Here is a 21,247-nt window from a genome sequence, read left to right as displayed (position 1 = left end):
AAAATATCAGAGGTGAAAGAAAGGAGAAGGAAAGAGAAGAAAAATGGAGAAATAATACACAAATAACAATAGGAACCAAACTTAAGACTGCCCCCAAATAAAAGAGGTAGCATATTTAATGAAAATCTCCTACCAGTAGGAGAAAATGTTGCATTTATGCTTAGGTTCCTACTTACGAGGATATCAATCTCCTGTCCCATGATGAGCTTCCCGAAAACCCTGTAATACTAAGTCCCCAATATCAGCGTATTTCCAGTTCAGCAAATAATACAAAATGCTTTAAAAATGTTCAGTCATTTGTATGTTCTATGTATGTGGGGAGAAAGTGGAATTTATCTTTTAAAAAAATAAATAAATTGCCTATCAGGAAATCGTCATTATTTCCCTCAAAATGTCTAGAAACAACTTAACATTTATTTCTTGAAAGAAGGTAAACTAATCACTTTGTACTTACCTATTTAAGTGAGAAAGCAATCTTGATGCTCACACCATGTGGTTATCAAGTACAAAAAAAAAAAAAAAAAGGAACAGCATTAAGCCTATCTCACACTAACAGTAGTCTTTAAACAGTAATTTCAGGAACATTTGACTGTAAATATTCTGGAACTAGAAATACGAAAATTTAGTGTGCATGATAAACTAACCACAAAATTTTACAATGCCTTTATATAGGTAATGAAATATCTGGTCATCAGCAATTTTACAGCCTTCCTAAATATGTCACATCAGATTCAGGAAATATTTAAACTCTTAATTCCTATTTAGGACTTTAGTTCCGTACTACATTAAGATCCTGAGCTGAAAATCAGAATTGTGTGCTCCCCAAACAAAGCAAGATAGTCACAAGAACAGCCTTGTGGTGCAAAGGCTGAAGAATCTGCATCCCTCTGCACACACCCATCACCGTGGAAAGTGTCTGACCTGAAAAGCAGCAGTCATTCACGGCATAAGGGAGAGACTTGCATACTGTGTATAGTATGGAAGCAAGGTTTGTAGGCACTTCGGTGAAGCAGAACTCAAATGCAGATACTGCTGTGGGACCACAGAACACAGAGGCTTTTATCAGGGGAGTGAGATGCCAATCAGTCTTATGATTAGAGAGTGTGGAGTCTTCAGCTAGTCCTGAGGAAGCAGAGCTCTGGCAAACACCAGTCTCAAAACACCCCATCTCCCAGATGAATTCTGTCACTTCTGAATAGCTACCTTAATACAGACTCAGTTCAGGGACAAGAAAGGGAGGAGGAAGATCCAGTTTCTTCATCAGGACAGGAAAAAACCTTTTGTCTCCCAAGTGCCTGTTGCAAGCAGTATGGTCATAAGGATTCTCAGAGCTGTGAAGAGACACGGGAATGACCCAGCTCCTGGTCCTACCCAACACAGCCTAAGAGAGGCAGCATCTGTAATATCCATGTAGTGGGAGCAGGGGTAGTGGAAGATGCTTTCTCAGACACCTGCACTACTAGCTGCCACAGACCAGACAGTGTTTGAATGGAGAAGGCCACATGCTATATGTAGTTCAAAATTTAAAAAGGGTCCCCAACAAGGGTCCCCAACTGATGAAATTGTTGTGGAATCATAAAATGACCTTCAAGTCTTCTGAAAAACTTGATATACTTGCAGCTACACCACCAACAGGGATTGTAGAACAGAAAATGGGCTTGAAAGTGGCAGATGTAAGAAACAATGTGAAGAGATTATTTGAATTCTGCAAGGAAAAATTTACTTCATTTTCAAGCATAAGGCATTGTTTAGATTCTCTCACTTTGCGAGTACACGCACGGATTATCACCTGAAAATCAAAACCAGTGATGTCAGACATGTAAAGCTCTCTTAAAACTCAGTTACAATTGATAGGTTCAGTTCCACTTCCAAAAGAAAAAAAGAAAATTAAAAATGAGGCAATCTTAGAAGATGCTGCATTCTGCTTTCCAAGTAGGTGTTCAGTCAATAACTACTAAAAGGAAATGAAAACATATGTGAAATTATTCATAATTTTTCCTACTGTGTTCACTTCTCCACTTATGCATTTTTCAGGACTCTGTTATTCTTCATTTAATCTTTATTGATTTGTTTGTCAGACGTTCACTTCCCATGAACGATTAATCAAGTTTATTCTCTTCTTAAAAAAAATAAATTTCCTCACACATATTAACTGCTTTTTTTAACCTTTTCTTCACGTGTAAGCCTCTCTCTATTCTGCTGTTTTCATTAATAACCAAGCTGGTTGCTTGAAAAAAAATCAACTCACTCTTCTCCCTCATGAACTGCTATGTCTTTAGCACACCGTTCTGTCCTGATCTGGAAGTAAGCCAAACTTCTGTATATATCAAAGCAAAGAAATATTGTCTCACATATTTGAACATTTTGAAATAATAATGAAAAAACAATGAAAAGCTTCCAGGATTCTTCAAATGAAGACATTTTAGAAGCCATGTAACCCACACTTTGCTTCTGCATTTCCATTCTTCTTTTATAACCAGCTTGGAAAAGAAATATCTTCTATTTAAAGATAAGGTGTTTCATGCTGACATGCTTTGTCTCATTTAGCAGTAATTTCACAGAAATGAATATAGGACTGAGTACCTAAAACTCTCAAATTTTGTTCAATGCCAGGATTTAAATGCTTCTTGAAAGGTTTAGAAGCATATACTTCAATTTGATAGGGATTTTGCTTACATAAAGTATATAAACGTTTGGAATTCAGTAAGAACCAAGAAAGATTTTGAGGATATAAACATTCATTCTTAGGAGACTTCTGCAGAAGACAGCACAAATCTTTTTTAGTTCAAGTCAAATAAATACTTGCAGTAAAGATACGGAAAGATCAATAATCAAGTGATGAACATACAGATTTGGGTCAGTTAATGCTCATCAAGCAAGACAAAAAAAATCTAACACATGCTTTGCAATATTTGCCGTCTCAATGAGATGACTGACATTTGAGTTCTAAGCTAGATAGGGGACATTTGAAGATATTAAATGAATTAACATTACCTATGAAGACTACCTGTGTGCACTGGTAGTACTGAACTGGAAGTACTATGTCTTATTGAAAAAGCTTTGCATCAGTAAACAAACTGAGCTTCACTAAGAGACAAGACATACCAGCCAGTGCAGACAGCAACGATCTGGGTGCAACTGTAATGAGCTGAAGGCTAAAATGAGGTGGATTCCCTAAGAAATCAGCTAGAGTGTGCATTCCTAAAAACATCTCTTTTTTTTGATTACAACATGGTATAAATATTGCTTTTTTGATTATATATCCAGAAACCCACAAAGATCTAGGTTAAGGCTGCCCAAAGAGGTAGTGCAGTCTCCATTCTCAGAGATACTCAAAGGCTGTCTGGACATGGTCCATGGTGGCTCCGCTTGATAAGGGAGTTAGGCAAGATGACCTCCAGTGATCCCTTCCAACCTGCCATTCTGTGATTCTTTGTTTCGAGAGAAAAAAAATGACTGATCCTTAGCTTCCCACAGGAGACGTACCAGCAAGCGAATCCTTATTGCCATGACCACACATCCTGTTACCATATACATTCAGTTTTCCCCAAAACTATCATTCTGTTACCCGGAAGAAAGGAAATGAATCTACACTAAACTATGAATTTCATTTGCTTTTATGATCACTATGCATCTTATCAGGAACTTGATCTATAAAGGGAATTTATAAAATAACAACAAACCCTTTCTCTTGGTGGGACAATTGGGTTGTTCTTGCCTCTGAATGGGTTCCTTATACAGAAATCTGGAAAGAAAAGGATGTTTCTTGGGTTTCTTTGACCCAAGTATGTGCTTAGAACAGCTGTAGCAGTGCCATCTGATAAGATAGACAGCATCTGCTTTCAAAGGGAGAAAGTTTCCACAACCAAAACAGACCTGTTATCCATGTGAGGAGAAGTACTCTGAGATTTCAATGAATCATTACACTCCAGCTGGTGCTTCTTCCAGATTGCAAATTAACTTATTTAATTATCCTGAAAGGGCTCAGCTTTCATAAAGTTCCCCGTTGTGTCACTACAATTATGGGGAATAGATTTATCTCATCATATTATTCCAAGAGTCATATTCCCATAAATCTGTGCTAAACACATTTCAACTTAATTTTTGTCATCTCACGTATCTGTCTTCAACTTCCTGCTCCCCTCCTAGAAAACAAACTAACTTTTAGGTTGTAAGACATCACTTGTAACACTGCCTACTTGCATTAGGACCACCAGTAGAAACATGGGAGTACACTAACACACTTAAGATGTCAAATGATAGTTCATTTTTGGAGTACTGTCTGTCTGACACCATCATGCCTTAGAGAAAATGCCAAGATGACACAGATAGACTGGGCTGCCCTTATGGATGTATGGCGAGAAGGACACCTTTTTGGGTAGGGCACAACACAGGACACAGAGAGAGGGAGGAAGAATCTCTTTACACAGAAACATCACATCCCTAAGCACCAGACAAAATAACTAAGATCTGTTTTCCATGGCGATATCAAACTAAGCATTGACTGCTGCCCAGTGGAGAACCCTCTCACCTTGGAAAAAGGAAGCTAGAAAAAGAAAGCCACTAGAAATACTCCTCAGAGGCTGACAATTCCTCTCCAACTGTTGTTCTTTTAATTCCTTGCATCCTGCCAAATACCAGGGGGGAAAAAGCAGTGACAGGATATAGTAATCTGTAACAGCAGCTTATTCAAATATACTGACCTGAGGAAACAGCCTTTACCTCGTGGTAACTTGGAAATTCTAGTCTATATTCCTCTATCTTACTACCATGCCATAGGAACTAAAATCTTTGCTAAGTACTATTCAGGGCAGCTGTAAACATTTCAGACCATTGTGTCTTCTTTCTGGGGAGGGAAGTAATTTCTCCTAATAGACTAATACATTTTTATCATTATTATTCAGTCTGATCTGGACTGCTGCTCCCTCCACTAACAAGGAAGATTCCTTTATGAGGCTGCAGATAACATATTCACTAGGGAATCTGTGTATGTTTCTGAATTCATCTGACTGGTTTCTCTTTGAAAATGAGCTTAAAAAAACCCTATTATCAATTACGTTCTCCCACCACTACTTTTAATGTAAGCAAACAGAGGAAACATCATTTAAGTCACAGTGGAGAGTTTTGCCCTTTCAGAGGTTTGAAATCAAATTATTCAGAAAGGGTTTTGACTGGTTATCACTCTTCCTGCTCTCATCAAAGCAGGACTTATCCCTTCTCTGCCTACCAAGGAATTGCTGGGGCTTTAAGCTGAGCACCCAGAGTTTCTGCCTCTCACTGCTGAGGAAGAAACACCCAAGCCATGACTTACAGGGAAGTGGAAAGGGAAGAGGTGGCTGAATTCTGCAGCCCAAAACAAGGCCGATGGTAAACTGGAGTTGTGTATCATTTAGAATCAGTTTCACTTCAGCTGATGAGCTGATTGATTCCAATTCTATATGCTTCTGCTTTTGCAGCAAATCTGAGCTTCCAGCAAGAAGAAAGGAGACTGAATGTCTTCATTCACGCTAATCTACAAAGGAAACTGCTCCCTTTTTCCACATGTACAACTATATGTGTCAAGAAACACACCAAGTTAAGGAGTGATGCAAGAGATAGAATAACCTTTTTGTCTCTGGCTCTTAGTCCCTACAGAGATACGGGTTGCTTGAAATGTCTTGACATAGGAAGCAGAATTTAGGGGACAGTATCCTGAAAAGTCAAACACAGCCTCAGGACAGTTTAAAAAAATCAGACATTCACATTAATTACATTTTGACTCAGAGTTCAGCATCTCCCTAAACACACTGACACACTGTGGTAGGGTGGGCTGGCAGCCATATGCTACTATGGAGGCTAAGAACGCAGGAGGGGACTTCAGGGCATGGCAGATGAAGTTCTACTGTAAATGATCTATAAAAGGAAGAATAAACTAATTCTGAAAAAGGGGAGGAGGGGAAGAGAATCTGGTGTTTGTTTGGTTTTTTTTACTTAGAAAGACAAGCAGTTCAGTAAATTCTTATCCACTGCATAAGAAGGGAAGAAAGTGAACCAAGATTGAAGGTGAAGCTAAGGAAGACAGAATACATACTCGATACAAGTTTTGTAAAAATAATCTGGATAACTGATTTGGAACCCTTCAAGAGTATCAGCCTAAAGCAACCAAGGCAATAAACATCTATCCTCTAAATCGTCATTCCTAAAATACATGTTTGCAAAAAAGTGTAGAATATCACATTTATGCCTTTTTAGCTTGGGGTAACAGCTGCAGGCTTTTCAGATCTCTTTAACAGAGGCTGCCAAGCAACAATATAATTGTTGATTTGACAAGCTGGTAACAGCTAAGGAATTTATTTTGGAGGACAGGTGCTTCAATCCATGAATTTATCAATTCATCAATGCTTTGTAATACGCTTTGTCTTTACATGTAGCTCCAAAGCAAAGGGACAACAGAATGCTCAAATATTTTATATTCTTATTCTTGGAATAACACCAAGGAGTTTTTCTTCTCCTTTCTGTGAAATTTCAATCTGAATCAAAGAAGGGCAAGAAACTTTGATTAATATGAAATCTGACTTTTTTCTACCCATGAGCATAGTTCTCAGGACAATACCGTCAACGTGAAAAACAACAAACAGGCAATTACAGAAAGATTTGCTTCTCCTTGGATGGCTGACATACAACCAAAAGCACCACCATGTGAAAGGAATACCAGTGTCTTTGTATTCAGAAAGACAGCTGCTCATTAAGTCAAATAAAGAACTTCCAGACACAGCAGTCAGTGAATATATACCATGGCAATTTTATAAATAACACATTAAACTGTAATAACCCATACTACCTGTAGCAGTGCATGCTCTTCCCCTTCAGCAAGGAACCCCAAACTTTCTTAGGGTCTCTGAGGACAAAGAACTAGCCAGGAGGGACAAAAATAATTTAGACAACATATCTTTAAAAATGGATACTTTGTTCTTTCTCTTTCATGTGCCTGTGCATCCACAGAATCACAGAATCATCTAAGTTGGAAAGGACCTCGAAGATCATCCAGTCCAACCGTTAACCTAGCACTGACAGTTCCCAACTACACCATATCCTTCAGCGCTATGTCAACCCTACTCTTAAAACACCTCCAGGGATGGGGACTCCACCACTGCCCTGGGCAGTCCATTCCAACACCTAACAACCCATTCTGGAAAGAAATACTTCCTGACATCTAGTCTAAACCTTCCCTGGTGCAACTGGAGGCCATTCCCTCTTGACCTATTGCTTATTAAAAAGACTCACCCCCAGCTCTCTGCAACCTCCTTTCAGGGAGCTGTAGAGGGCGATGAGGTCTCCCCTCAGCCTCCTCTTCTCCAGACTCAACACCCCCAGTTCCCTCAGCCGCTCCTCGTACGACCTGTGCTCCAGACCCTGCACCAGCTTCGTTGCCCTTCTCTGGACACGCTCGAGTCATTCAATGTCCTTTTTGTAGTGAGGGGCCCAAAACTGAACACAGCAATCGAGGTGCGGCCTCACCAGTGCCGAGTACAGGGGTCAGATCCCTTCCCTGTCCCTGCTGGCCACGCTATTGCTGACAAAAGGCAGGATGCCATTGGCCTTTTCTTGTCCCCCTGGGCACACTGCTGGCTCCTGTTCAGTTGGCTGCCAATCAACACCCCCAGGCCCCTCTCTGACTGGCAGCTCTCCAGCCACTCCTCCCCAAGCCTGTTGCACTGTGTGCAACTTCATATGAATAAGGAAAACAGGCATCACAGCTTCAAAGGGCTTACAAATTTCTCACATCAGGGAAATAAAACTCCATGAGCAGCCTCTAATCATTCCTGAATCCTCCGAAAGACCTACTATTATTATTACCAACAGCAGGTGGGAGAGAAAAGCTCTCACGTTCAGAATACAGAACAGGAAAGACAGTTGCAAAGCAAACCTTGGCTGAAGGACTCAAACTCCTCAGCTATCAATAGGCAGCAGTAGACCCAAATGCAGTATCTGATCCTTAATGCAAGAGATTTTTCTGGTGGTGGATTTTTGCATCTATAGACTTGTTAAACAGAATACAAGAAAGCCAAATAAAAGCTGAGGCTTTTAATACTTTTAAAAGATTTCATTGTTTTAAGCAGAACTCCAACTCCAAAAATGAGGCTGGAGAAACGAGTGGAGGAGGAAAAGGATCCATGATATCTGTAGATTACCTGGCCCTGAGAACAAGCCCAGTTACCCTCAGCCCTAAAGAGAATTTCTCTGGTGTGCTATTAGGTAGCAAACCTGGGCAATATACCATCAGCAAACCATTACAAAGGCTTGATGGATCTCTAAGAGCCTTCAGGTGAACAGGATGGAACACCATTTATACCACTTTTCCTCTGAACTTAAGAGTCAAGTTCCTTGTGCCTCCTTATCTCAGCAGTAGCCACTCTTTAGCTTCTAATCTCCATGGGCTTGAAAAATCTCAAAACTGGCACAACACACAAGACAAATTCTTTTTTTCCCAGAGTAGGTGTCGTTAGTGGCAGAGTGGCCCCAATTTCGGGTAGGCTTTGCTTCTATGACCATCTTCCTTTATATGTCAACCATGGGTATTCTGTTATTAATATACATTGTTGATCACCAGAACAGTGGATAAATCTCATCAACAGATATCCTGTCAGGTATCAGTAAGGATCTTTCTTTACTCAAAAGCAGAAGACTGAGCATTTGTCTCCAATGTAACTGTAACCATGGATGCTCACTCAGCAGTTCCATCTGTCTGATGAAGAACATCTTTTTTCCAAAATAACATATGGCTCAAATCCATTATCAGAAGACTTCACGTGTCATACCAAGATGTAAGAAGGAAAAAAAAAAAGCACAACAAAAAAACTCATTCAAAAGAAAGAAATGTCACAAAAAATGGCTGCCTCAAAGTTAGACCCCAAGAGCTCCAAACTGTCCTTTCAATGTTAAGAAAAACCTGTGTGAAGAAATAGAAATTATGATACAGTTCAGATTTTCCACATATTTTTGCTCTCTTACACCGAAGTGGTTAAGAAACGGAAGGAGAAGACTATGCCCTACTCCTCTTGGACAGCATGTGATGTGGGAGGGGCTAAAGTGAACTCCCATAGATATTTCAAATGTCCAGAGGTCTTCTGTCTAACAGGTTTTCAACAGTGTAATCAGAAATACAAATAAACATTTGAAAGGAAAAGCAACTACACACTAATCCTTCAAATTAGTAGGTTGGTGGTTTTCTACCCTGGAGAAACTGAAGGAATATAGAAGGATCATAGACACCACATACTCATCTCTACTATTTAGGATTCCATTAGCTAAAGGTAGACTGAAATTAAAGTTTGACTTCATGGAAAAATGAGACTTGGTCAGCTAACCAAGGTATATTTGAACAGGCTGCTGAGACCATAAAAAAAAAATAAAGAGAGCTACCTATGAAAAGCAGCTAACTGAAGTGATTTGGGAATCATGGAACTTTTTCTAAGCCAGTTAGCCTACTGTTAGCAGAATGGAGTGCGATATCTTCTGTGGACAATTCACCATACCCATATTAGTGAATATGGTGATGGGTCAAATGAACCATAAACTCTAGAGTAAACATGCTATTTCCCCGTACAGGTAATGAAGAAAGCACAGAAAATTTAGTGCAGCTGTAGAAATCTGAAATAAGGTAAGTTTCATCACATCTTTGGTCTGTGAGCAAATGTCATTGTGACTAAGGCAACAAAAATTAACATCCTTTGGAAAAGGTGTTATTATCCAGGGACAGTTGCTTTTCCCTGCCTATCTTGCAACTAAAAGAGCTTACTTTGGCAAATGAGGTATCAGTGTTGCTCAGTTCAACAGCCTGGGGTACAGAATCTTTAAAAAGTTAGACTTGGAACACAGAAGTTGTAGATTAATTGATTTCAATTCTAGTGTTTGATACGTTCTGCTTAATCTTCTCCAGACATTAGATGTTAATAAATCTCTCCTGATCATATGCATCATATGCAATCAGTTCATCACAGATTAAGACACTTGTGGCAAACAGTGGCTTGAAAGTTACTTTTACTCTTAAACAAACTTCATCTTTGGAACAGGTTGCAGAGAACAGACACACAAACAATAACTAAGTATGCATAGTCATTAAATCACTTCTTGAGAGAAAGGTCTATTACAAAAAAAATTCCAAATGAACAACAAACCATTAGAGCTTCTAGCTAAAGTCTAATACATGCCCCCTCTCAGTCAAAGAATCTAGAAACCTTCTCACAAGGGAATGAAGAAGCTACTGTTTCGGTACAAAAGCATTCCAGTATAGTCTCATCAGTTCTCTATAAGGAAACCTTCTAAAAATCTCAACAACTAGCTATACATTTTGATTTTAGAGATCCTCTCAACAGCTGTCTCTCTCCTTCAGCCCAGAATGTTTTGACCTCCGTCTCCTCAGAAAATATTTCCCCAGAGCCTGGAAACATCCTCCACTGCCTGATTTATAAGTCCATCCTGTGCAACTGATCTCTCAGTGTGAGGATGACTCACTCCACATGCACAAGTCAGAGAAACAGTGCTGTTTAAGCTCTCTTTTTTTCTTTTTTTTTTTTTTAAATTTACTTTAACTAACAGCTTTCCTGAATCCTGCAATATCAGACTCACAATATTTTATCATATGTCATAATAAACACATAGCCACAGTATCCACAGTCTAAATACATTAACAGAAACATCAGACAGTCTTTTGTCCACTCAACCTTACCATTATACATATGCTGGATTCATGCTCTCAACATATTAGCCTTAAATTCTGATTTTAAGCATCTTTAAAGTGATAAAAAAATATGCACTATGTCTTTAAGACATGTTCCAAATGTAAACTGGGTATATCAGTATTCTTACGAAACAGAATCTCCAAGGTTATAGAGTAATATTTTGTCTGAAATGATTCCATATGATTCTGAAGGCTAAAAATGTAAGTTCTGAATAAGCACCAAATTCACAAGATCAATCCCATTACAAATTACTTAAGTGTTCTGCTACTTAGAAGTTCTGGGAAAAATAGAAAGCTGTACACTGAAGACTCTTGTAACAAAGTACAAGAAATGGTGCAGGCAACATGAGAGCTGTTTGCTTCCTTGCTACAACAGGGTCAGAAATTATTGCAGAAACTTACCATTTTCCAAGCAGAATCTTGGACAGATCTTGCTCAAAAGAAGTTCCTGACGTAAGCGAAGAACTTCAGCTTCCAGTACTTCAACTTTCAATATCCTTCCAAAATCTTGCTCGGATACAGTTTTGGCAAGGTGTTCAGTATATTCTTTGCAACTCTTCCCTGGTGGCTTTGAGCGGATAATTGCAAAAGCCAATGCTAGTTTTGATATTTTCAAATACCAAACTTGATTTTCTCTTCTGCCTTTGATTTCTATTATATTAGAAAAACAGAAAACAAAAAAGTAACCTCACTATGACTTTATTAAGGAAATTATGCACAGTATTTTCTTGGCTTTGAAAACTGTTCAACAGTGAGACCAATTATTTTATTTTGAGTGCTTTCTTAAATCATCAAAGAATAGAAATATAAGCAACTGTGCACAATGTGAGAATAAAACATACATGAGCTGCAGTCCAGCTATAACAATAAAATTCAGGCAGTGTTTGAGAGTAATTGTGGAAATAGCAAGCCTTCAAACAGGCTTATCCTAGCAAAATTTTAAATGCAAATGTTATCTCCCTAAAATAATGCTGATAGCACTAAAAATACTAACCTCAAAAAAACCCTGACACCACCCTCCAAAAAAAAAAAAATCCTAATCCCATGATTGAAGAATGGATATTGGGTTATTTATACTTAGCTTCAACACAATACATCCAACTTCTTGAAAGTATACAAAAAAGTTACAGTACTCAAAAGATAAAAATTCTGGAGGTGGTTGTTAGTTTCTGGTTTCAGACACCTGGTATTGCTGCACTTGCAGTTCTAAATCTACATTAAGCCTCAAGCCTGAAGAAAGGTCTACAGCAGACAGCTTCAAAGTGATGCAAGTGGCTAGTAAAATAAGTGAAGACGACAGTTTTATCAACTCTGTTACAAACAGTGAGGATGAGGCAAAAGGCATTAGAAGAGTCAGAAAAAGAAAATATTTATCTAGATTATTATGTCACGGGCAACAGCACAGGATCTAGGAACAGAAAAGGAAGAAATGAAAAAAAAAACCAACCCACTAGTAATATCCAGGATATCTAATTAGCAAAGATGTTGTTTTTTGTTTTTTTTTTTTTAATTCCACACCATTTTCATTCAGTAATTCACTGTATTTTTTTACATGAAAAAAATATTATTTTCATAATAATAATAAAAAAATCACTTCCTATGCTTTTGTCCTGGCCTTGACATCCAAAAATTATTCATATTATTATTTTGTCTTGTTATCCAAGAACACTGCAGGCTAAATGCTGTAATAAATTGAGTATCTCTGAAATCATCACAGCACAGGTTTGAATAAGGCATTTTATGTCATCCTTTTACCAGATCACCTGCTATCACCAAGATGATTTCTTCCTTTGGTTCTCCTCAACTTCAGACAGTAAGTCACAAATCATCACCTACTTATTTATTCATCAGGTGCACTTGGAAAAAGAGCTGCCTTTTAAATATTTTTTTCCATCTTTCAAGTACTTCTGAAATGCACAAATAATTCCTGTACATTCCTTGCACACTGCCATTCAGACACACCAGTCAGTTACACTTTGAAATGTACAGAGCACAAGGGATAAAACGGCAAAAATTCCTTGGGATCTATCTACCTACAGCTATGTCTTAAGCTCCTGTTCTCCACTTCAAACACTACATTCCTGCCCTGTGTCAGGGCAAAAACACCTCGTCTCAGCCACCAGTGCACTCTTAAAGCTAATGAAAGAATAAGCTTTTAGAAACTGAACCACACATTAAATAAATGGTACTCTTTGCAAAATTGCTAACTTTTAAAAAATCTATTCCACATGACTTTTCCATTCATATCTAAGAATTCCAGTGAAAAAGCATAAGTTAGTTCTTTTAGCCCCAAAGGACCAGCAGTTCTGTGGGAAAACAAACTGATGGAAAACTCGTTTCCCTTATATATCAGAAGAAATGTTTTACAAATACAGAACCATGCAAGTAATTGAACTGCCTTCAAAGCTGTGAATAAAATGAAATACATGGAGGCACACTGAAAGAAGAGTAAGTAGTAAGGTATCCAAAATCTTCGGCTTTGAACCTGAAAGGTGCTCCCCAGATTATATTGTCTTCTTAATAGAAGTTTCACCCAGCTATCACTCAGGGTCTGTCAAGGTTCATTCTTACAAAGTTCCTTTGCAGAGCAGAGCCACAAATTAAGGCAGGCATCTTACAACTGGCTTTCACTGCTGGTTTATAATTGTGATATCTCCGGAGACTACTCTGAAAAAGCTTTCTGATTCACCTCCTTTTCAAAAAGGACAAATAAAGATTCGCTTTGTGTGCTTTATAACATGCTTGGTCAGTATTAGCATTTTTCTTTAAATTACATTTGGGGAAGTTGCAGAAGGATCAACACACCTGCACAGCATTTAATTTCAGCATTCTGTGAACGTTCAGGTGCCTTTTATCACTAGTCACCATCAATACCTTCTTTTCTATCATGCTCTGCTTATTTCTACTCACATGACTTATTACCAAATTAAAAAGAGTGACTCTTCTACTTTGTGTTGAAGGGGACTACTGTATTTTAAGAAAAAAACCTTAATGCACATGCTAATAATACAACACAGACAAGCAAAAGGTCCTTTCACCCTCAACATGCCGAAACGCTAGTTCCTAAAGGGGATGTATCTCTAATAAATCATGTAAATCATGGGATTTTACCTAATTTTGCTTTAAATCACAATCATCAAAATGTTAAATAGCGTTCCACCTTAACACCTAGGACATGCAGTTAAGTAACAAAATTTGGACTTCGAGGGAGGTCCTTTTCTAACATCTTGTACAGACTCACTTCTACAGCAGTAGTGCTTTACACTGAATGAGTTTAATGAGGTACTCTCACTCTGGAGAAAAAGAATCACTCCTTTTCTGGAATAATTACTTGTAGAGATGTGTTTTTTTTAAAGAAAAAAAAAAGGCATCACAGATCACAAAGTTGGTTCTCCTTAGGAACAAGACACAATCAAAGCAGTTTCTGGAGAAGGAATTCTGTTGAAATCTCAAAATCTCGTGTTTAATTAATTAAGGTAATTAAGGACAAATGGTGATATACCCGCATGTATTTCCAGAAACACTTGATTTCATAAAGATTTTCTAGACAATATACAGCTCTTTCACCTCTTTTCTATTACTGACACTATCACCATCTCTTCTCATTTCTTCTTTTATGATCATGAAAAGAGAAGTTTGTGGAACAAAAACCGGGAGTTGTAAGAGCTGATTCAAGTTTTTCACAGTTACCTAAAAGGACAACTGCTCTCACAGAAACCACTGTAAAAAATCTCCTAGAAAATAACATACCTGATGATGTAGTTAGAAATATGGGAATGCTAGCCAACTGTGCATTAGCAAAAACTGCACAGCAATCTGTTGCTCTCAGAAAGTGCTGCACCCGAGACCACCAAATGAGAATGCACTCCACTAAAAGCATACTGGCAGCTACAGAGTTTTATCAATAATAATTTTGCTCATAGCAGCACAGAAATTACACCAGTGGTTAGGTAGGAAAAAGGGTTTAGAACCAAACCAGAAATTTTCCATGACTGGGAATAGTACCAGAACAAAAGCAGAAAGAAGTCACCAGTCTAACCCTAGCTGCTAATGTCACAACAATGTCAGACAGGAAGTGGAAGGATCAAGAATTATCCACCAAAACACATCTGGTAACCAAGTCACTCAGTGAGAATAACTACTTACTAAAAAAACTCCATTTCTGCATTTACTCAGTGTTAAGGGAACCAGTAACCCCTTGTGAGCCCTGCTAGAAGCTGGGCACGGCACCTTAACAACAGATACTGGCCACTGAAGTTTCCTACACAAGCCTCTCAATCCACAGTCAGATACTGGAAGTGCAGTCAGAGGACAGGATTGCCTAAACAGGATTGGGTCTCTAGATTTCTGACACAGAAACAGACACACCCCTGCCTCTCACCAGCCTTCTAACTCTTATGTAGGGAGAGGGTACTGAGGACCCACAGCCCCACTGAGGTCCTAGCCGTGGAAGGCTGATGAGTAATCATTCAGCTGCTGAAATAATTATAGAAAAATTAATGAACTGCCATGTACAGCTCTGTGTTACGATAACCAAGGGGAACTAAGAGGTGGTGTAAGATCCTTTGAGGACCTTAGATATAAACAGGAAACAGGATAACAGAAAGAACCAGGATAAATACGATTCATAAACACTATCCTAACTCCACCAACCTGCAAGTCCTGCTGTTTTGCATGTTTTTTCATTTGAAGCAGCAGCTCATATTACACCATTAGCTACAGCAAGAGACCTTTCTGGTTAAGTCTCACCTTGTTTTTGACACTGTCTGCAACATGTGAAGATGAAATAATTCCCACTAATTAGAAAAAAACTCCATTATTTTCAGATTATCATCTTTTTAGTTCATTTTCTTCTCAGTCAGAAACTTCATATATTTAACTCTATCACAAATGCCAAAGATTTCACATTATTGGTTAAAAATCCCAAACTGTTCAAATCATTAACTGTTGTTAAAAAACTGAAGACATCCATTAAAGCCATTACACTTGCATCTAAGCTTAAACCATTTATTAAAATAAATTTAACAAGTTACAAAATCTCCTATTTCCAAAAACCTGTAATCCCACTGAAGGGGTATTTATGCACCTTGCTAGTAGTGGTCCCTACTTTCATACTGATAACATGTGGTCAAAGTCTGTAAATTGAGGTTGAACATGTGACATCTCCAAAAACCAGACAATTCCCTGAATCCATTACTGGCACAAAAAGCATCCCTTTCTCCCCTAGCACTCTCTTAGCTGTCAGAAGATGCTTTTCATTGTTTCTCTTCTCACTGTTAACAACAGACAACTGAACAGCCTGGTCTCTGAATGCACAGCAGTTGCCTTCACTGTTGCAAGCAACACCAAATTAAGTCTCAAGGGAAAAAAAAAATACTTGTAGATGCTATTTGGGTTTTTCTACCTCATGCCAGAATTGCACTAGAGTCAACAGGCTGACAGGGATAACAATAATTTTCTGTCTTTAACAGAAGTGCAGGGATGATCTCTCCATTATTGTTTGCATTAATACATGGGAACTATAGGAGTCAGCCTCCCAAACAGCATTCACCTAGAAAAGGGTACAGTTAAGTCTTCAGTCAGATCAAAATGAACTGCTCCCTCAGGAAAAATCCAGTGATCTTGGGATAAGCCTCCCCCAGTTCCTGGGCCCAGGTCCACTGATTTCTCTGCCAGCTCTGGGTTCCTCTACCCAGAGGAACTGCAGCGAGTGCTGCACCCAGCCATCAAGGTACGAGCTATTCAGTTTGCACAGGTGAATCCTCAGCTCTAAAGTTTTAAGAAATCTTCTGGGTGTTTTTGGGATAACGGAGGTGAATAATTTTAGTTAATTTACCTTTCTGAACACTGCATACAATTTTCTGACTGACCTGGAAAACAGGAAAGTCACAGGGTGATGGGTGGAAGAGGGCTTAAGTTCTACTGTGATTCAAAATTATAAGGCACCTCAAAATAAAACCAAAACCTAAATTTGTTTGAAGTAATTCAGCATTTGAGTAATACTCACTTATGTCACAGGATTGCATACTTTAGGCATGTTCTCTAAGTTTACCCATGAAATTTATGGCTAACAATGAAAGAAACTTCTTCAAATGTCACAGAGAAAACCTTATTGCTTACAACAGGACATTTGTTATTCAGATCATTATCATCTAAGATTGAACGTTTTAAAAATTAATAGAGTAAGACACAGACTGTAACTCATTTAACTTGCAGGCCATTCAAGGGCTCGGTTTCCTTCACATTTGAAATAGATGGGACATACAAAGGGATTTGTCAGGACAGAAACAAATTGCCATTCACCACTGCGATACAGCTAAAAATCTTCAGACAGTCCTAAATAATAGTATGTAACAAAAAAATGGTATTCCTTCTAAATTTCATTGTACGGTCTGTCTTTACTGGCACAAACATAATAGGAAAAACTGTTTTGTTGCCCTGATTTTTACCTTAACTAGTCTGTCAATTACAGCAGATAAAGGTGAAAAAATTACCCCCATCTTTGTAACCTCATTTCTGCATCATACAATAGCAACCAAGACATCAACCTGTTATAATGGAGCACAAAATGGGTCACAAAATTATACTAGTGCTCTAGTGGAACTGGGCTGAGCTGCAGACACGTAAAGCCATAACATTAAGCAACAATAAAATAAAACTTGATTTAATTGGTATGCCTAACATAATACTGTCCTTTGTGTATATAATAAATAATGCTAATGGGACAGCTGCGTAATCAAGATGAACTAAAGTATGCCTTGTGTTCCAATTAAGCGGCTTCTATTGTAAAAATGTATATTAAAACAAAGCTACAGTGTCATTTTTAAAACAGTCTACACTCATAATACACAAGGATATGTAAGGTGGACACATTTACTGAGGCAAAAAACTTGGGTTTACTACCACAAGGCTAAACATTACCTCTAGCACATTTTTTAAAATGGACTTAAGATGCTAAAATTATATAAAAAATAATGTTTAAAATATGTTATGTTAAAAGCACAAGGAAACAAATGTAGTATGATTTATTTCTTCAAACAATTTAACTTTTAAATAATTTTAGCTTCTAAAATCAAGTCATATAAATTCTCCAAAACCAGATAACATGAATGAATTGAAAAACTATTTTAGAGCTTTTTAACATTCCCCAATTATAACCATTTCATAGCACTTAACATAGACAAGCATAATCCCTCAGGATTTCAGTAACATTTTAGAGGTAGGATTTATCTCCTCTTAACTACAGAAGTCTCCATCTTAGAAGGCTACACCCAAGCTAGTTGTCTAGGCTTCCTTTATGATCAATGGGCAGAAACAGAGATTGCTAATGTTAAAAATAATTGAAGTGATTTGTACACCTACTTTGTGATGAAGTTAGGACATGATGCAGAAACATTTGTTTCCCTCCCTATGTCTTTACAGACATTCAAGATGACTAGATCAGATGCAGGTACATACATTGTAGACAGCTAACTTCGGTGACATGTTACACCACACGCAGCTAGAGCTGAGACTTACAAAAACTAAGTGTCTAACTAACAAAAGACATTTTTGCAAGGCTAAAATCAGCACCTTTTAAAAGAAGTTTGTAATTCTAGATCTTTTGAATCTCTCTGTAAAAAAAGTAAGCTTTCTAGAAGAAAACCCTGAAATCATGGAAAAATCTTGTGAGAATAACCTTGTGAACATTTAAACATTGCTGCTGCACAAAAAAAAAAAAAAAAATAGCATACAGGTACAAAGTAAAACACATGGGAAGCATGCCCAGAATTAAATGACCATAAAACAATCAGTTTGGCCCCTCATTAACCTTCCATGTGCCATTCTTCTGTGAGATTATGTGACGAAATTATTTCCTCCCATTTTAAAATGTTTAAACTGTCAATTTAAGAAACCACAAGTACACTGATACTCCTATTAACTATATGCTTAGATTAGTCCTTTTCAGGTTTGGACTGCTCTGACATTTTGCTTTCTGAACAGAATCATGTGACATGTTTTTTAACTGTCTTTTTCTAACATGTTGTTGTAGTGACATATCTAGAAGAGAAATACTGTATCAGATTTAAAATACAAAAATCCCAAGTCACTCAAGAGTTCAACTCTGTCAATCTTCTTAAACATTACAAAGTACTGACAGCAAGGACAGCTTACGCACCACAAGAGCCTTAAAGAGATAAAAGGATTCACTTCTGCTCTATTCCCATTAGAACAGGCCAAGTAACAAAACACTAATGTAAGCCTCAGATCTCTGGCTGGTTTAAATTATGCATATGTTCTCCCTATAAGATGACAGTTTTCCTTTTGCACTCTTTTCTCTCCTCCAACAGCTTTGGTTTTTTTTTTTTTGCTGTGTCACTTACAATGATATCTACTGAGTCTGGCACACAGTACCATTACCACTACTATGTCTCCCTTTACTATTTTCACTACTAAAGACATGCATATATTTGCACAAAGGGGTATTTATGCTATAAAGCCTGCTGTTCAGAAATTAAAGTATAACTCAATGACGTAAATTTATCTATTCTTAGGTTGACTTCTTCCCCTACCAAAACAATTGATATGCTTTTCATTTACAGTTTTACGAGATAAGGTCTGAATTTCATGGTCTTTCTCATTCACAAAGTTTCATATGTGCTAGTAATAATTACATAAAGTGTAAATTTACAGTTGGCATTTTGGACTGTGGAAAACATTCCCAGTCTTTATATATTGTCAAGTTACAACAAGAAAGCAGACGCATCTCCTAAGTTTTACCTATTGCAACGACTGCATTAGCTCTTGAACACAGAATTTCAAAGCAAGGTTGAAAAAAAAGGCAATCATGAAGTGTCTGGAGGATTATACAGGCATTATTTTGCATCTTTCCTCTTCCCATGTTAAAATATATTGACCATATCACCATAATTTCCAATTTCACACTTTCAGCCTTTACTTGAATAGTTCATTTCCATAAATTTTTAGATCTGCAAGTTTCCTTCAGGTTAGTTACCAGAAAGCACCCATTATATTTTTAAAACCTTGTTCTTAGCTTTCTTACACCAATTTTATATTGGCCGAATGAAATGTGAGATTGTTCAAAAGAAAGCTTGTCTTTGTAATACAAGACAAGGAAAAAATAGAATAGTAGGAAAGCTATGAATCCAATACTCTAAAAACCATACATTATTCAGTAAAGAACAAAAGTCTTATATGTACTTTAATACTAACATAACTGCATTTAAATATCTAGTCCCTGAATATTAGTTTATGAAGAACTGGAAGTTTTAAAAGACAGTGAACCATGGAAGTGACTTGCTAAGCATTTGCAGCCAAGTCCGTAGACTAGTATTTTTTACACTTTAATTCAGCAAAACTACTAGTTTATAAAAAACCAAACCAAAACAACAACAACCCCCCCCCCCCCCAAAAAAAAAACAACCCTGGGAAATAAGACAAAATTAATCATTACTTTCTTCCACCAATCATCGAGAAAAATGTAGGAGACTGAGCACTATGATTTATAAATTCCTAAGGACAGGGTGATCAGAAACAATCATTTCAATTCACTGACATTAGGAGTAACCAGTTTTGGATAAAAATACCAATAACTCTTTGACAACTGTTGTCTATTGTATCTGTATATCTAATGCAACTTTATTTTAACAAGCAGAGCACTAACAACATAAATGGAATTCCAGCACCTACCCAACACAACCTAGCAACAATACGGCGTTCTTGCTTGTGACTTGGGTGAAATAAGCAGGGGAAAAACTTCATTTGTAACGTATGAGAAAAGAAAACTAAGAATCTGAATAGAGAGAAGTCATTCATAGCTTCTTTTCCTCGTTAATAATGAAAAAAATGGTGCAACTTCCATGCAAAAGCTGCCCTTTCCTTCCAAGTAAACTGATCCTTCAGGAAACCACTCCTGAAACGCCCGAGGCGGCCCAGGCGAGGCCTCCGCTCGCTGCCCGCCCGGACCTCCCGCCCCGGAGGCCTGACCCCCCCGGGCGAGGCGCCCGCTGCTCCCACCGCACCCCCCTGGGCTGTCCCCGGCAGCCCCCGGCCCTCCACGCAAGGGCACGGCCTTTACAACCACGAGGGATGTCCCCAAACGCACCGACAGCCGCGGCCGGAGGAGGCAGCCGGCCGACACCCCGTGACGGCGGCGCGGCGGCGGCACCTCCTCAGGCCGCTACCTGCCGCCGTGAGCCCTTGCCCAGCCGCCCTTACCGAGGTCCCCCCGGGAAGCCTTAACGGCCCCGGGCCCCAACCCACCTGCCGCGGCGGGGCGGCTCCCCGGCTCCATGGCGAGGGGCCGCGCCCGGCAGCCGCCTTCACCGCACGTAGGCCTTGCCCCGGCCCCGAGGGACTTCGGTGGGAGCCCTTCGGTACAGGCCGCCCTCCTCCCACTCGTGTTCATCTCGGGCGAACACGGCTGTCTCCGACGGGTGCTGCCGGGGCCCGCTGGCTCACGCCGTGGGCCAGGACGAGTTGAGGGATGTGAGGCAAGGATGGAGGCCACCTTGGTGCAAAGGCAAA

The 21,247-nt window shown here is 38.7% G+C and overlaps 1 protein-coding gene across 1 annotated transcript in view; it reads right to left on the bottom strand.

Annotated features, from left to right (window-relative positions):
• MEI4 (meiotic double-stranded break formation protein 4) overlaps positions 1-21,014 on the bottom strand; it is an 85,074-nt gene extending 64,060 nt beyond the window's left edge. Inside the window, exons 1-2 of the mRNA XM_074922597.1 lie at positions 20,984-21,014; positions 11,123-11,371 (exon numbers count right to left, since the gene is read on the bottom strand). Of these exons, the coding sequence (XP_074778698.1) occupies positions 11,123-11,371; positions 20,984-21,014 (280 nt within the window). The remainder of the gene's footprint in view (positions 1-11,122; positions 11,372-20,983) is intronic.
• Positions 21,015-21,247: the final 233 nt, after the last annotated feature.

This window comes from Athene noctua, chromosome 1 (genome assembly GCF_965140245.1).
Source record: "Athene noctua chromosome 1, bAthNoc1.hap1.1, whole genome shotgun sequence".
NCBI lineage: Eukaryota > Metazoa > Chordata > Aves > Strigiformes > Strigidae > Athene > Athene noctua.
Note: the sequence above shows the minus strand (reverse complement) of the source record. Positions and strands in the feature narration are given on the sequence as shown.